This window comes from Crotalus tigris, unplaced genomic scaffold, assembly GCF_016545835.1.
Source record: "Crotalus tigris isolate CLP2741 ecotype Arizona unplaced genomic scaffold, ASM1654583v1 scf7180000017585.4430047, whole genome shotgun sequence".
Lineage (NCBI taxonomy): Eukaryota > Metazoa > Chordata > Lepidosauria > Squamata > Viperidae > Crotalus > Crotalus tigris.
The window spans coordinates 3995247-4013669 of NW_024096493.1; the positions used below are offsets into that span (position 1 = coordinate 3995247).

General features: G+C 39.6%; 1 protein-coding gene across 1 annotated transcript in view; it reads right to left on the bottom strand.

Annotated features, from left to right (window-relative positions):
• Positions 1–307: 307 nt before the first annotated feature.
• TMC1 (transmembrane channel like 1) overlaps positions 308–18423 on the bottom strand; it is a 41052-nt gene continuing 22936 nt past the window's right edge. Inside the window, exons 10-16 of the mRNA XM_039360960.1 lie at positions 15766–15945; positions 13586–13738; positions 12810–12938; positions 9875–9942; positions 3787–4026; positions 904–1029; positions 308–564 (exon numbers count right to left, since the gene is read on the bottom strand). Of these exons, the coding sequence (XP_039216894.1) occupies positions 459–564; positions 904–1029; positions 3787–4026; positions 9875–9942; positions 12810–12938; positions 13586–13738; positions 15766–15945 (1002 nt within the window). The 3' untranslated portion in view covers positions 308–458. The remainder of the gene's footprint in view (positions 565–903; positions 1030–3786; positions 4027–9874; positions 9943–12809; positions 12939–13585; positions 13739–15765; positions 15946–18423) is intronic.

Below are 18423 nucleotides of genomic sequence, written 5' to 3' on the forward strand. Positions count from 1 at the left end.
AAAAAAATGCAATCAAGAAAATAATTAACTCTTTCGCCAAATCAAAGGCAAATGGACCTCAATATCCCAATGTCAAGGATAAGGAAACAATCCATAATCCATGGATCACATGCAGCCACCAAGAACATCCATGTACAGAACAAGATTCGTTAAGATGACTAAGGAAGATTTTTCCTCATCAGGTATGGAAAACAATGAGAGGAAAGGAATCATTCTAAAAAAAAGTACTAAGAATAAGGGCAGGACTTTGGAATAAAAGAGATTTCAAAGCATTCCTCACCTTGGCCTCCCTTGGGATTGTTCTGAGTCTCAACAGAGACTTCTTCATTGTCCTGTGGTTGCTGACCTTTTAGTTTGTTTCTCCTTTTGTTTTCTTCAGACAGCTGGGAAAGAAGAACAAAAAGAAAAATCTCATAGTTAAATCCGATAGAATCGCTGATTAACGAGCAAAAAGAAAATCAGCCCGGTGTCTTCAGCCTTCTTACATTTTGCAATTTCTTCTTGAGCTCCAAATTCATAGCCTGATATCCTTTCGATGTGGCATTGAGATAGTAGATGCTCAACCTAAAGTGGGGAAAGCGTATATTTTATGGCAGTTAATGATGATGACAATGACACCGGTATAACAACCATCTTCAAGTTCAAAAGATAAATGACTTATAAAAGGAAGAGAGGAAAAAGCAGGCTGTGTGGAATGGAATGGATATACGAGTTCACAAACTACAGATTGTTCCCACCGAGATTAAAATCCTTCCTGATTTTCTCTGTCTCTAAAATTACCCACCTTACAGGGCTGTTGTGCAGATAAATAGGAAAGGGAGGCTCACGGAGCTTCTTGGGGGAAAGGGAGGACAGCAATATAATAAATGGAATAAACATTGCGATGGGGAATGTTGTACGTACACCATCAGAAGAATGAAAGGTAGGATCACACCAGGGTTGGAGACCAGATTGAAAACCTTCCGAAACCAGGAAGGGAAGTCATGCTCCAGAGTTTCTCCAATAACTTCAAACATTCTGGTTTTACCACTAGTAACAGAAATACACAGAGATGTAAATAAAAACCGCAAGGTTGTTAGTAGGGCAATATTGGAAGAAGGAATCTTTGCCTACTTTGCAAGAGTGGTTTTCTAAAGTATCTTATCTGGCGGAAATGGCAAAGATTTCGGCTTTTTTAAAGGATCAATCGCAAGAGAAGTTTTTTGTGGTATGGGAAAAATGGATAGATTTTATACAACACAAGTTGGATATAAAAAAATATTATTTAGTTTTTCAATAACTTATATATAAATTTTAATATTTTATAGACTGTATTATTTTTTCTTTTTCTTTATATTTTTTATTATTACTTTACTTTCTTATATTTCTTTTCTTCTTTCTTTCTCTTTATTCCTTTTCTTTTCAAGTATTTTTTTCTTTTCTTTAATATTTATGGTTTTTTATATATATATATTATTGTTAATCATTCTATTAGTTGTTTAAGTAACATATTTAGACTTATCTATGGTTTATACTTTTTTTAAGAATTCAAGAAACTTTTATTAAGCCTATATTCAGCTCTGGGAAGGTTGAGGGAGGGAGTGGGAGGGTTGGGGTGGGCTGGGGAGGGTTGTTTTTTTCTTGTAAAAATTTTAAAAATTTTCAATAATAATAAAAAAGAAATACACAGAGATGTAAATAAAAACCGGATGAAGACTGACTTCAAATTAATACCAAATAAAAAGAAACGGCATTTCTAACAATAGCAAGAATATTATTGCATCAGTCTGGATGGTTTATTTATTTATTTATTTATTTATGAGACTTATATACCGCTTTAAGTGCAAGCACTCTCTAAGCGGTATACACCAATAAGCAATGTATATTTACATTGCCCCCAACAATCTGGGTCCTCATTTTACCTACCCCGGAAGAATGGAAGGCTGAGTCAACCTTGAGTCGGTGAGATTTGAACCGCTGACCTGCTGAACACAGTCAGCTAAAGTGGCCTGCAGTACTGCACTCTAACTGCTGCGCCACCTCGGCTCATGATTATTGGATTCCAGAGTGTGTTAAGGAAGAATCCTTTCATGGAGACTTCTTACTTCTTATAGGAATTTCTTCAAAGGGGTAACTTTGTTTGAAAAACTTCCAGCTATGGACACCCTATAATTTCAGGAAGGAAGCTGTTCCGTTATCTCATGGTCAAAAAAAAAAAAATGCTCCTTATTGGTGAAAAGTGGAACAGTGCAGTGGTTGGAATTCAGTATTGCAGGCAGCTTGGAGTTTTGTCCTGATGGAGCTCAAGGTTGACTCAGCCTTCCATCCTTCCAAGATCAGTAAAATGAGGACCTAGACTGTTGGGGGCAATATGCTCTGTAAACCACTTAGAAAGAGCTGTAAAGCACTAAGAAGTGATATATAACTCTACATGCTCTTGATAGTATTTTCAGTTTGGATTTTTCTCTGTGAATCTCCCATCTATTGGTCACAGTCTCCCAGCCCTAGGAAACAGGGAGTGGCAAATCACTTCCAAAATCTTGCTTTAAAAAGCCCTTTAGAGATTTGACCAGACCAAGGATAGGCAACCATGGCTCTTTTATGACTCGTGGAGCCATGCTGGCTCAGGAATTCTGGGAGTTGAAGTCCACGAGTCATAAAAGAGCCAAGGTTGCCTACCGCTGGTCCAGACAGTTGTCAGGAATCAAAATTGACTCAAAGGTGTGTGCCCATAAGCACACTTTCACACACACGACTCTGAAAAATGTATGGAGCATTTCTGCAGATCACCAGTGATACCACAGATCAAAGATTATTACAAATTCTCATAGCTAGGACTACCTTGCACGTTTCTATCTCCTTCACCAATTTTAGCCCTCAAACATTGTCAAAATCCTTAAATACAACTAATCTGCCCCTTTGAAGAGTTTCATGTTCCGAAAGGCAGGGACCTCTACCTCTCTGACACTGAGCAATGATGTCAACAAGCAAGACTTCTTTTCTTCTATCAATTCTAACATATATACTGTAATCTGTTTTCTCAAGCTAAATCTTTTCTGTCTTCTGGAACTGAAAAAAAAAAGCTTACGAGTCTGTATTGTATAATCATGTATCACACTGAAAATGTCACATAAGAAAAACCCTCTGGGTTCAGCTTGACAGATCTTTCCCTTCCTGTAATGATTTTTTCTATAGCTTGTTATAACCAATTATACAAACTGTTATGAATTTTAAAAAAGGTTACACTAACAAGTTAACAAATACTGCAAACTGAATACAACTAGCATGTAACTGAGGCTCTTTTAAATGTGTTTGGAAATACCCCAGTTGCCCTTGTGATCAACAACCATAAACCCTCAGCTTTTTTAGACTAGTAATTTTAAGAAAAATATATGCACTGGCATAAAAACTGTGAAATATGGACATAGATACTCACAAACACCCTGAAAGCAAATCTAACAAAATCTCCTAACTATTGGATGCTCTCTACTACCTCTGATTTTTGTCTGTTTGTTGGCTTGTAGGTGTCCTGTCCAAAAAAGAAATGAATTTTATATTGTAAGCATATCTGGTAAGCATCAAGGTATGTTTTGCTGACCATGTAGGCACCCACAATTCTTCTATTGAAAACGAAAGGTGATATGGTAGTTCAGACATGTATGTTACAAGGTTCAATCCACTTTACTCCTGGATTCAAATAATGTGATGTGAACTATTCATCTTGTAAGAATCTACCCAATATTATTAGTTATCTATTCATCAGTCCCATATCACTTAATAAAGAAAAGGATACTTGAAGTAATAGACCTGAATGGACCACAATCAAATGATGGTGGAATGGATACGATGGTATAGACAACGGGCAGTGTCGAGAGGAATAGAATGAACAGAAGCATCGCCATGTAGAAGTTATTGGATCTTGAAGCTTTGAAGACTCTTTCATGGGGAACATTACAGCACATCACAGCCCAACACTGAAGGTACATAGATGTATGGAGGCGGAGAACATTGATGGCAGGAAGACATGGTGCATAAAAAGAACCCATCCTAGAAATAATAATAATGACAACCAAAGGATTACATGCTGGTCACGACTGAGCTTTTATGACCCCTGAACCTTTCTCTGCTTGTTGACTTGGTTACAAAGCTTACAAGTGTGATTTTTTTCTGGATCGTGAGTGCCTGACCCACCAGACCAGGGAGGCAGGGAATGCTACAGGTCTTCTCTCCTAAGAAGGTACAACTAACAGGACCAAGAAGAAGGCCGTCTCCCTGGTGGCTCTCTCCCTATGGAACATCATCATCACAGAGAAAAGATTGACACTCTATCATAAGGCTTTGCCAACAGAGTAGGAACCCATTAAGTGGCTTAAAAAATAATCTTCAACATAGTTTACCAATCTATATCACTTTATTTGTTCAGAGATGCTTTTCACAGAAGCTATTTCCAGTGTTGTCATATAAGGTGATGGATTAATACATTGTATACTTATTATCTCACATGTAAGATCATATTTTTATTCTAAGTTCAGTTGACTAATATAGAAGAAGATGAAGTCCTTTTATCATTTTCCTAGATATTCTAGATTTTTGATTGAAATAAATGACCTGGATGTTCAAGCAAATAAATAAAACTGTGTTAACAAAATTGGCCATGCTAGATTTTTGCTAAAAAAAAAAACATTTTTAAACTGCTTTCACCGACCACTATCCATTTCAGCAAATGGAGATTTCCATACCAGTCAATAAGGTGGACAAATTAATAGGAGTTGTTCATTTTTAGAAGGGGCAAGGACCTCTTAAAGCTTCATTTCAAAATATCTTGGAATTGTTTCTCTTGGTAACCCACTAAGTCAGGAGAAAGAGAATAGGGGAGGAAAATAAAGGAGAGGAAGATGAAGAAGAGGGGAGAGAGATAAGTTAAAGCAGTGGTTCTCAACCTGTGGGTCGGGCCCCATTTGGGGTCGAACGACCATTTCATGGGGGTCGCCAAACAACACAGTCCGCCATTTTTTTCCCCTTTTCCTTAGCTGTGCTACTCCCTTTTATTCTATTGGCTTTTGAAAACCAATAGAATAGACTCTCTTGAATAGAGTCTAATTCTATTGGCTTTCAAAAGCCAATGGGAATTGCCCAGATTGTCTCTGCCCTGCTGAGCCCGCCAAAAGTCCCGTTCTGCAAACGGTGCTGCGCCAGTTGAGTAGTCCTCGACTTACGACCGGTTGAGTAGTCCTCAACTTACGACCGGTTGGGGGTCGCGGCATTAAAAAGGTTGAGAACCACTGAGTTAAAGAAACTGGGCAAAGAAAACAAATGCATTGGCTATGGTCACTTTCATCCCTGACTGGTCTACCTTAGCTTCTGCCCAGAGGTCTGCATGGGGGAAGAAGATTAAAAAAACTAGGGTTTCAATGCATGACTGTGGTTGCCATCTGGACCACCGGTAATAACCTTTGAGAATAGCCTCTTCTGTGTCATTAAGTACTATTATGTAACACTTGGCTGAAATTAGCAATAACAATAGCTCTTAGACTTATATACTGCTTCATTGCGCTTTACAGTCCTCTCTAAGCAGTTTACAGAGTCATCCCATTGCCCCCAACAATCTAGGTCCTAATTTACCAATCTCGGAAGGATGGAAGGCTGAGTCAACCTTGAGTCAATCAGGATCAAATTCCTGGCAGTGGGCAGAGTCAGCCTGCAATACTGTATTCTAATCACTGCATCCTTCAATCCTCAATAATAATTGAAGGAACTTGGAGCAAGTTAAACCTGAAATATTGAGTTAGCTGGGCTTGTCCCCCAAGTAGCCTATGTCACGTGCATTTAATGGCCTATAGTGGAATGAGCAGTGAGTTAGCCTGAAGTACTGCATTCTAGCCATTGCACCACCATGGCTCCCTAGGAATTAAGAATGATTATGGTCTCAGAGAAAAGTAAAAAAGTGCAACAAGAGCAATACATTCCACTTTTATTTATGACAGCTGACACAGAGAACCAGCAATGTTGCTTGAGCAGGCATATGTTTTAGATTAAACTAAGTGGTGTTTACTCCTTTTCTCTCCTGTGGGATATAAAATTGTGCAAAGCAGACTGAGATCTAACAAAGCTGAAATATCATTCCTCCCCAAAAGAGGTGAGGGTGAGAAAGGACACTAGACACTAGATTTTGGCATAAGAGTAATTTTTACGGGGTCCTTGGTGCTCTCTGAATTTGGTGATCTCTGACCTTGGCCCCGATGATGTTACTTAGTTTAGTAATGAAACATCTGCAAGAAAACAACCAAGCTCTGAGAGCACCAAGGACCCCTCATTTCAACCCTGAGCTACAAATATTCGCCTGTATGAGTAATTTTTTGCTAGACATTTAGTAAAATTCAAGAAAATAATCACCTTGTTTTGATAGTTCATGCCTAGTTTTGGAAAACAGATATAAAATTTCTTGTCACAAATACGTAGTCATCATCTCACCGGAAGCATGATGTCAGAATATTGGGGTCCCTTAAATCCATATGTTGAGCACTAAAAGAGGAGGCAATACTATACCCCACTACTTCTTTCTAAATGCATTACTTGAACAGCATAGGTGAATTGTCTCAATGGATTCACAACAGCATCGATGTTCATTACAATATAAGGAGGTCTGTGCCGAATTAGTCTTGAAGTGATTGATGGGATTTCTAATTCTGGATGACCTATTACGGTATTAGCATATAATTGTTCAATTGCTCAAAGAATTTAGTAGTTCACCATCCAGCTTCTACGGGGGATATGAATATTGTGAGTTTAAGGGAGGCTAAAGCAAGCGAAGGCAATCTGCGTCCTAAGGCACATCCTGCCCTTAGTTTAACTTCATAGAGGCCGGTTTTGGAAGACCTTTGGAAGTGAGCAATTCAGCCCTCTAAAAAAAACTGGCTGCAGGAGGAGAAAGAAAAGAGGATATCAGACTGTGATAAAAGGAGTGGCCAGAAAAATGAAGGGATCAGGAAAAAAGGTGACTGTATTTACAGATAGTCCTCGACTTACAGCCATTCATTTAGCGACTGTTCGAACATTACAACTGCATTGCAAAAAGTGACTCACGACCGAGTTTCACACATAGGACCGTTACAGCATCTCTGTGGTCATGTGATCAAAATTTGGACCCTTGTATTTATGACAGTTGCCGTGTCCCCAGGATTATGTGATCTCCTTTTGCGGCCTCCTGACAAACAAAATCAACACAGAAACCAGCTTCACTTACCCACCGTGTCATTAACTTAGCAACCGCCGTGATTCACTTAACAACCGAAGCCAGAAAAGTTGTAAAATGAAGCAAAAATCACTTAACAACTATCTTCCTTAACAATGGAAATGTTGGGCTCAATTGTGGCCGTATGTCGAGGACTACCGTAATCTGTTTGCTGCTTGTTTTAGACCTGCTTACCATTGGCATGTAGCATGCCCACAATAAATCAGCCTTATGAAAAAACATATTACCCAGAAGGCCTGTGGATTAATAGGTGTCGTCCAATCAATACACCCCAGCAGGGCTTTTTTCCCTCATAGAACGCCCAGAACAGAGTTCCAGCACCTTTTTAAAATGGAACCTTGTAGGGTAGGCAAGACAGGTTGTATGACGTGTGTGAGTTCCGGCACTTTTTTTTTTTTTTTTAGAAAAAAAGCACTGCACCCCAGTATCAATTGCCCCACTCAGACCTGTGAAAGCTCTCCAGTCTACTGGCCAGGAAGGAAAGCGGGGGTGAAAATACAAGCTCAGTTTACTTTCTTATGTCTGTTGCCAATCTCCACGCAACTTCGCGAGTGACATTTTTCAGAGGAGATGGCCCACTTTCCTTTGAGGTTCTCCCTGAAATAACAGAATCTGTCCCAAGCTGCTAACATTCTAGTGCAGGGGTTCTCAACCTTGGCAACTTTAAGACTTGTGGACTTCAATTCCTAGAATTCCTCAGCCAGCTTTGCTGGCTGAGGAATTCTGGGAGTTGAAGTCCACAAGTCTTAAAGTTGCCAAGGTTGAGAACCCCTGTTCTAGTGAAGCCTGTCTTGACAAAAGAGACGTTGTGTTATAGCCAATTTTTCCCCCTGTGAAATGGAACAGAGGGAGAGGAGATCTGCCAATAGAAGAGCATATTTGTAACTCAGAATTGAACTGTAGAGTCCTTGGTGCTGTCTGAGTTTGGTGGTTTACTTGCAGACATTTCATGACCCAACTAGGGCACATCATCAGTGCTAGAAGAGAATGGGCTTGTTATATACTAGTGGCTTTCCCTTTAAGTGTGTGTGGGAGGGTGTTCTGGTGGTTCTTGATATAATCAAAGAACTACCTAACCAAGAACACTCCCACTGACAGTGACAGGGCAAGCCACTAGTAAATAATAAGAGAGCAAATCCCACTTTCTTCTAGCACTGATATTGTTATCTGGTTTGGTAATGAAATGTCTGCAAAAAAATCCAACCAAGCTCAGAGAGAACCAGGGCCTGTTCTATTCATCCCCGTTTCCATTATCCTGAAACAAAAGGGGGGGGGGAATTGCATGGTGAAATGATCCTATAAAATCTAGAGCAGTGGTTCTCCACCTGTGGGTCGGGACCCCATTTGGGGTTGAACGACCATTTCATGGGGGTCGCCAAACAAGGCTGTCTGCCATTTTTCCCCCTTTTCTTTGGCCACGCCCTTGGCACCCAGTGATGTATAAGTGGTTGGGGGTCACCACAACATGGGGAACTGTATTATGGGGTCGCGGCATTAGAAAGGTTGAGAACCACTGATCTAGAGCAAAGAACGGGTAGAGTAACCACAGCAGGACCCTGCCAATCTGGGAGAGTTAGGGAAATATCAGAGTTGTTGTCATCCAGCAGGGCTCAAAACTGTTGTCATTGGGCTCCTTCCCTTGGGGCTTGATATAGTGGACTTTGAAGTCTGGGAAGCATCTTGAAAAATGAAAACAACACATGCAATTATATCACATCCTTGTATCTACTGAGTTCCTCAGGTTTTACCCTCAAGGACAAACAGATGTCACAGCAACAGCACTGAGTATAAACTATTTATTAATAATTGCCATGAACATGTTGCTTCTAGTTTTCAAACAGTAGCTTTGCCAGTCACATTCATAAGACAATGGAAGGCACAGAAAAGTAAATCACAGAAGGAAGAAAGTGCATTTCTAGAGGAAGGCTGTGACCTCTGTGTGAGATTTTTGGAACAGAAATTAATGGTCCGTTTTCTCATTTCAAGTGGTTAACGAATGAAAACAGTGGTGTTCAATTACTTGCCGGGAAGATGGGATGGCTTTTGTTTGAAGGATGCCAACCCATATCTTTCTAACTTCAGAGAAAGAACCAGATCTTGTGCCCAGTTTATACTAGGTTATTTCATAGCAGCCAGCAGGGAATTTCAGGTCACACAAAAGTCAAAATTGACACCATGAAATGGAGACTCAAAAGGATCAGAGGGACAGGAGATCTGCCAATGGAAGAGCATATTTGTAGCTCAGAATTGAATTGTAGAGTTCTTGTGCTCTCTGAGTTTGGTGGTTTACTTGCAGACGTTTCATGACCCAACTAGAGCACATCATCAGTGCTGAAGAGAATGGAGTTTTCTCTCTTTTATATATATTAGTGGCTTGCCCTATAAGTGTGTGTGTGAGGGGGGGGATGTTCTGCTAGTTCTTGATATAAACTCCTTCATAATCAAGGAACCACCTAATCAAGGACACTTGATTACACTTAGGTGTAATCAAAGCCATATTACAATTGTGATTACGTGCCCGGATCTAGAGATCGAACAAACAATTCACTCTCATGTTACAACCCTGTTCCCATGTTGTAGCCTCTACAAAATCTTTTTTTGGGGGGGGGGGGTGACCTTTTGCATTTCCTAAGTTGCACTGACCAGATCATGCCTTGATTGAAGATCAGACCAAGCACATTTCCACTAATGTCAAATTCTGAATAGGAAGGCTGAGGGAAAAGAACAGAACATTTTCTTAGATTTGCACAATAACACCATTTAGGATGGTGTGAAAAGCAAAATTATTCCACTGCAATTGTTTCGCAATAGGCTTTCCTTGTGCCAACACATATTTTTGAACAATAGTTTGCCACCTGCAGGTAGACATTTTAAAGCTGAGTTTTGCATTGTGTTAGTAGAGCTATTTAAGCATAGAGACTTCTTTAAGGTTCTATATTATTTATAACTTATACAGAGGCTGTCAAACAAGTCAATCAAATAGTACAACTCCAAAACATTATTGACCAGGATTGCTTGAAGGATTTGAGAAGAGAGGCAACAGGCAAATGGCAGCCACAATAGTGCAATGGAGATTGTTTTTGTGTGCATGATAGTGTTTCAATAGCACTGTTGTGGCTGTCATCTTTATAATACTTTAAGGACACCTTTATTATTCAATGATGGGAGGGTGGATAGGAGGGTGAGGACATTCTCCCCACATCTACCATGTAACAGCCTAAAATTTTGAAGGCCGATGTGTCTCTCCTCAATGCATTGTGTTTCCTGAATTTCTCTAAAAACTAGAAAAGGCCTCCCTACTCTTTTAACCTGCTTTAAGATCAGTCCATAAGAAGGACTTATTATGTTCAGTCCAGAAATGAGGGCAGAATTCACGCTTTATTAAAAATGGGCTTTGACAGATAGGAAAAATGTGTAAATAAACCTGACTAAAGTTATCACAATTTTCTAGAAGAGGGTTCTTTATCTTTCATAGCTGCATGATGAAGAAAAAATAAATAGAAAGAAATAATGGCTAAGGCTAAAAACCAGGAGATGGTGAGTTCTAGTCCTACCTTAGACATAAAAGTTGCTGGGTAACTTTATATCAGTCATCCATCTTACCTCAACTCACCCCACAGCATTGTTTTTGTGGGGGAAATAGGAGAAGGAAGGGATATTAGAAATTTTTCCACCTCAAGTTATGTATAAAAATAATAAAGGTAGGATAAAAAAAATCAATAAATAGAGATTTTTAAAGTGTTGGAGGGGGGGGAATCCTTCCACCTGCTATATCTGCTTGTCACCCACTTTTCAAAACACAGAATCCAAACAAAAACATATCATTGTTTCCCAAACTTAGCAAGTTTAAAATGCATGGATTTTAACTTCCAGAATTCTGCATTCTAGTTGGGGAATTTTGGGAGTTGACATCCTTGCATCTTAAATATACCAAGGCTGAGAAACACCTGCCTATGTTAAACACAAAATCTTTGCCTAAACTCAAATGTTTTATGCTGGTAGATCAGAAAAGAATATGCTAATCCCTTAAACGCACTGCCAAAAACTGAGCAAAATGTACGGATGTTACATCTCAAGTAAGGAATTAAGCTGATCATCCCTGACTCATTTGGCATCATTAAAAAGGAAAAGTGGCGATAGTTTTATGCAAAGTTTTAGGTATTGCAAAGAAGAGTAAAACAAATAGAGTGTCTAACATCTGAAATACAGATTTCGATTTCCAGAAATGGAAATTCACCACCGTCTGTTAGTAACTCAATGAGCTAGGAGCACTTAGGACAGTGATGACAAACCTTTTAGAGACCAAGGGCCCCAAAACTGGCCCCATGCCCACTCCACCCCTGCCCCGCCCCTGCCCCACCCACACCCCACCTGCCCGCAGGGCCATTCACCGCTTCCAGGGCCCACTGCAGATCGCCCAGGCAGGCCACCAGTGCCATGGCGGCCATGCCCTCTGCCTGCGCTCCGCAGCATAAACTGTGCGGGATGGGGCATGAGGACAGAGTCTTGTCTATGCTGCCTGGCTGCCATGTCCTTGGCTGCGCTGCTCCATGTGGGCCACGCTCGGGGGCGACTCTCCTCAAGGGGGGCTGCTGGTGAGGAGGGGGTTGTGGGGGGAGGCGAAGCTGGAGCATCGGCACGTGTGCCCACAGAGAGGGCTCCGAGTGCCGCCTCTGGCATGCATGCCATAGGTTTACCACTACTGCCTTAGGAGAATCATAGGCAGAACCTAAAATTATGCTAAAATCCTGTATTTTCCCCTTATATTAGTTTATAACCCTAACATAAATATGTATTCCACCACTTGAATTTCAACCATTTTCCCTTCTGGGAGTTGAAGTCCACAAGTCATAAAAGAGCCAAGGTTGCCTACCCCTGGTCTAGTGGTTAAGGCACCAGGCTAGAAACCAGGATACTGAGAGTTCTAGTCCTGCCTTAGTTGGGCCAGTCTCTCCCTCCCTCTCTCCCTCCCTCCCTCTCCATCTCTCCCTCTCCCTCTCCCTCTCTCTCTCTCTCTCTCTCTCTCTCTCTCTCTCTCTCTCTCTCTCTCTCTCTCTCTCTCTCTCAGGGCAACCCATCTCAGTGGGTTGTTGTTGTGGGGAAAGTAGGAGGAGGAAGGTATGTTTGACATGTTCGTCACCTTGAGTTATTTGTAAAGTAATAAAGGTGGCATATAAATAAATAAAAATATTCAGAGGAGATTTATGTCTCCATATACAATCTGAGCTTAAATACTTTTCTAGTAAAAATATAAGATGGGTGGGAGGGAAATTTCAATTGACATTAATACCAATGTTTTGCTTTCTCACATCCTCTCCACCAAAGGAAGGCAATTTAGCTGGATTCACTGAGCATAGGAATGAATCTGGCACTTTAAGTCAATGGTACAATATAAAACTCTTATTTCAGCCTGTAAGGTATAATAACGTTTCTCATAATGTTCTCATAATGACTCTTTTGGAAAGATTTGCCCTTCACAACCCCATCAAAATTAGTTCTATGCCACCCAAAGTCGCTTGCGAGATGAACGGCTATGTAAATTAAACAAATAAAATCAACTCAAGGTGTCAGTACTTACAAAGCCATATTCCAAGTCCCAACACCAGCAATGATTGAACAGCCTGACAAAAACAGCTTTTAGGAAATCCCCAATTAAAATTGTGATGTAGGTTGTCACAGTGTCAGAGACTGTTAATCGTACAAATTCCTGCAAGGAAAAAAAATGTGTGGATTGTTTTTATCACTGGACTGATTCGCTTGTGTCCCCACCACACCCCCATTTTCTGTTTAAGTCAGGGATGTCCAACTTCGGCAACTTTAAGACTTGTGAACTTCAATTCCCAGAATTCCCTAGTCAGCCATGTTGCCAAGGTTGGACACTCCTGATTTAAGTAAAGTAGTCAGCTTGAATCTTACACATGTGGGTTTGGTTGTTCATGTCTACAATTTATTTATTTATTATCAAATTCATTTCCTGAGTTTCCACTAAAATTTACACACAGTCAGGTAGCACTGGCAAGATCAGTGAATTAACTAAATACAAAATAAGTAAATAATGCTAAAATTGTTATATGGCTTGGAATAAGCAGATTCACTCAGAAAAGTTCAGGCAGTTCCCTTGTGACTCTATAGTCTCAAAATATGGATTCATTTAGATTAATTTTCCTAGGAAAAGTACGATTTCCTAGGAGCATTGATATGCTCCCTAACTGTATTTTCCTTCTCTTGCTGTTGAGCTCTACCTAAAGCAATTCCAATAGGAACATTATGGGGAGTTGTGATAAGAACTTAACAACAGCAGAAGCAACTAACGGTACGCAAACAAACATGATTTCAATATGAGACCTGCTTTACCTGACCAACCATGGTTTCCCAACAAGGGCCTCTGGGAACATCTGCAGGGTTGACCTGAGCAGGAGGAGTTGTGATGTTTTCTGGCAGGGTTCCATTGTACAAACTAGCTAGCCAGATTGTCATGTTCTGCTTTACAATCTTCTCTTCTTCCAGCTAAAAAAAGAAGACTCTTTTTTTCCCTGGATCACATATCTTATTAATTAATATAAATCAGAGGCAGTATGAAAAAAACCTGACTATAACATAGAATGATAGGTAGGTAGGTAGGTAGGTAGGTAGGTAGGTAGGTAGGTAGGTAGATAGATAGATAGATAGATAGATAGATAGATAGATAGATAGATAGATAGATAGATGACCTTTATTGTCATTTTTTACTGCGGGCAGAATGGCACACATTAAAAATGAAATTTAGTTGCTTGCTCTCAAAGTGTACACATAATAACACTCATTTAAACATACTATATACAACATACGTATAGACCTGCACCCTTACATATAAGTGACATATAAATATTAATCACTGCCCATCTTGAATACATAATGGAAGGAGGAAGCTTTATAGTTCACAAGGTTAATACTGTATGGAACAAAACTATGACTGAATCTGGAGGTTCTGCTTCAGATACCATGGAGCCTCCTCCCAGAAGGTAATAAGAAAAGGAGAAGCAGTTAATAATAATAATAAAGTTGGAAGGAACCTTGGAGGTCATCTAGTCCAACCCCCTGCTCAGGCAGGAAACCCTATACCATTTCAGACAAATGGCTGTCCTGTCTCTTCTTAAAAACCTCCAGTGTTGGAGCATTCACCGCTTCTGGAGGCAGGTTGTTCCACCAATTAATTGTTCTAACTGTCAGAAAGTTTCTCCTTAGTTCTAGGTTGCTTCTCTCCTTGATTACTAATAGTAGTAAAGTTGGAAGGGAGGTCATCTTGAAGGTCATCTAGTCCAACCCCCTGCTCAGGCAGGAAACCCTACAGTTTGGCGTGATGGTTAAGGCATCAGACTAGAAAGCAGGAGACTGTAAGTTTTAGTCTTTTCTTGGGCATGAAGCCAACTGGGTGAATTTGGGACGGTCACATTCTCACAGCTTTAGAAAGGAAGCAATGGCAAACCATTTGTGAAAAACCTTGCCGAGAAAACTGCAGGGAGTTTTCTGAACTATGGATGGTCCAGGAAACCCTAAACTGGAAGATTCCTTGTGGATGCAATAAGAGCAGAAAAATATTGATGTTTCACTGCTGTAAATGCCACAATAGGCCTTAATAGTGGCTCTAATTCTTGATTCATCCCTTGTCTTCCTCCAGTAGGGTTCTAGATCTCTCTTAACCTTTTTCAGGTCCCTCAACTGCTCCATAAACTATAGGGAATGCTGGGAGTGGTGGGCCAATGGAAGTCATAAGGTCCTGCCTCTGTCCAAGGACCATGCAGCAGAACCTCAGATATCCTATGAGTCCATCAGTCACCAATCAAATCGGTCCTATCTCCCTGCAGAGGAGGGTAACATGAGAGAATCTCAAGTCACCAGGATGTGATCTGAACATGACAGGAAATAGAGAGAGTTCCCCTCCTCCTGCGATCAAATTGCCACTGCTCTGACAAGAAAGCCAAGTCCAGTATGTGATCACTGTTTTGAGTTAAGCCAAGTACAGATATATTTTTTGGTCAAAACATGAGAACTCTAAGCAATGAAATTCAGGGGAAATGAAATGCAAAATTACATCTCACCTACATCCAGGAAATCGTGCATATATTGCCTGTAACTGAGAATAACATTTCACAAACACAGTTCTGTTCCAGAAAGCACATGATAAGGCATCAGAAGATTGCTATTTTTGCTTTGCTTTGATTAAAACCAGCTGTCCAGCAGTATAATGTATGTTTAAACTTCTTCTACAAATATTTTAATTTAAAGGCAAATCTATTCCCTTCCGACAATAAGAAATATTTCCTCTTTAGCAACTCAAAATCCAAGATGTCACATTTGTGTCCCAGATCAATTTAGTCTGAGCGAATGGCAGTTAAAGCCAGTAAGCCTTAACTAGCATTCCATGGGTCTCAATGTGACATTAATAAATAGCCGAATTGGGGCTTATAAATATATCTTTCTAACTTCTGAAATTCAAAACTTCGGATCGGAACCTCTTTCTGGAAAGCTGAAAATATAGAAAGTAAAATACTTGCCTTGAGGTTGATTTCATCCATGAGAGCAATAATGAAGGTGTACAAGTTGCCCAGAAAAAGAGCGAAGATGCGTCCCAGCTGCCATCGTAAAGCTATTCGGGGATGATAATTTTCAAGGGTGCTGATGACATCAAATAAAGTTGGACAGAACATTCCTAGAAGTGACATGACCATATTCACCTGAGGGAGGGGGGAATAAAAGTTAAAACGTTTTAATATAATGATCAGGTCCTGCTTTTATAGCAATAAATATTTATTCACTTTTTAAAGAATAAAGAATATATAACAAAAATAGTAACAGTACTATTATCAGTATTGTTATTTGCCCTATTGTCTTCTACTCCTTCTCTTTTCTTCGCCATTGAAAGGTGAAACTCCCAAATAGTTTGCCAGAGAATAACAAAGTTCTATTGTAGCTTGTAATCAGAATAAAGCACTAAGAGGTCTACCAGTGAAGAAACTAAAAAAAAAAAAAAGGTTTTTCTTTTTACTAGAGAAAGGGCAGTAAGACAGTGATAGATCCTTAAATCATCAGATGAAATAACTTTGGGAAAAAGGTACATGTCTGATCTCATCAGGTAATCAACTGAATCACTCAGTCAAATACCATATTGTGATCAGAGAACATCAGGCAGGTAACAGAATATCTACCCATAAAATATAACTGTGGGGGTTACCTTCCCAAAAAATAGTATTAAGAAACAGGAGAAAAAGTCACCAAATTCTCCTACCCTTGAATCTATTGGTTTGGGTATTCATATTATGAAAAGCACACATATCTGAGAAATGCACAAAGTTCTCACCTGGTTTTTTTTAATTTACAGGCTTTATACACTGGGGAAATCACTTCTATACCAGTAACATACAGCACCTTCATAGAATTACCCACCTGTCTTTAAAGCATTGTTTCTAGCATTGCATAATTGTTTATGAAACCTTATCTTAATGCGTGGATTATATTTTGTCATATTTGAGTCAAATATTATTTTGTTTATTTAATGCATTGTTTATTTTGGGGGGAAACATATATTTTATTTATAAACTGTTTTTCTTAGAAAAGAAATGCCCAGTGCAATAAACTATCCTTTTAAAAATAAGCAAAGGAAACATTAAAAATTTTAGCTATGTAGTTTAAGACAGAACACCAATATTGACTAGTTTACTTTTGGGAGAATAAAAAATCTACATTTTTATTTTGAGAAATAAATAAATAAAGATCCCACTAATGAATGACCTAATTGTTATTAGCAGTAAGATAAGAAACATAAATAGATTTCTGTTCTTTACAGCTGATAGTATTTTCTCCCACTGAAGGAGTCAAACAAACTGGAATAGGTTCAGAAAAGGTTGATGATCAAGGCATCTAGAAATTAAGTTTGATGAAGTGAGATGATCAGGACTATTAGAAGAGATGAAAGCACTCTTTAAATACTTAAAAGGATGTCACATGGCAGTTCAAGGCTGGTTGTTTATCAGTCTAAATTAATTGTCAAGACGTTGAGACTCTAGAAAGAGTACAGAGAAGAGCAACAAAGATGATTAGGGGACTGGAGGCTAAAACATATAAGGAACGGTTGCTGGAATTGGGTATGTCTAGCTTAATGAAGAGAAGGATGAGGGGGGACATGATAGCAGTGTTCCAATATCTTAGGGGTTGCCACAAAGAAGAGGGAGTCAAGCTATTCTCCAAAGCACCTGAAGGCAGGACAAGAAGCAATGGGTGGAAACTAACCAAAGAGAGAAGCAAGCTAGAACTAAGGAGAAACTTCCTGACAGTTAGAACAATTAACCAGTGGAATAACATGCCTCCAGAAGCGGTGAATGCGCCAACATTGGAAGTTTTTAAGAAGAAACTGGACAGTCATTTGTCAGAAATGGTATAGGGTTTCCTGCCTGAGCAGGAGGTTGGACTAGATGACCTCCAAGGTCCCTTCCAACTTTATTATTATTATTATTATTATTAACATGAAGGAAGGTCTTGATAGAAAAAACTTTCTAACAGAAAGATCAGAAAAAAATTCCAGAAAGAAGGTGGACTTCCGTCCCCTGAGGTTTGACAACTCCTGTTGTGAATTTTTAATTTGGATTCCCACTGTTAGTACAGGATTAAATCAATGGCCTACATCAGGGGTCTTGAAACTTGGCAACTTTAAGACTTGTGGACTTCAACTCCCAGAATTACTCAGCCAGCCAGGGTTGAAGTCCACAAGTCTTAAAGTTGCCAAGTTTGAAGACTCCTGGCCTTTGGTTTTTGAATGTCATCTTTCTTCAAACCCAACAGTACAGGTAATTGTCAAATTATAATACAACTGGGAACAGATTTTCCGTCGCTAAGCAAGGCAGTTGTAAGTAAGTCATGCCCAATTTTATGTCACGGTTATTAAGAGACTCACTTAAGCAGTTAAGTGAATCACATGGTCATTAAGCAAATTCCATTTCCCTATTGACTTTGCTTGTTGGAAGTGTCTAGGAGGGTTGCAAATGTCAATCACATGAGCCCAGGATGCTGCAAACATCGTAAATTTGCCAGTTGCCAAATACCCAAATTTTGATCATGTAACTGTGAGGATGCTAAGACCATTGTAAGTGTGAGGACCATCTGTAAGTTTTCAGTGCTATAGTAATTTCAAACAGTCGCTAAATAAATAGATGCAAGTT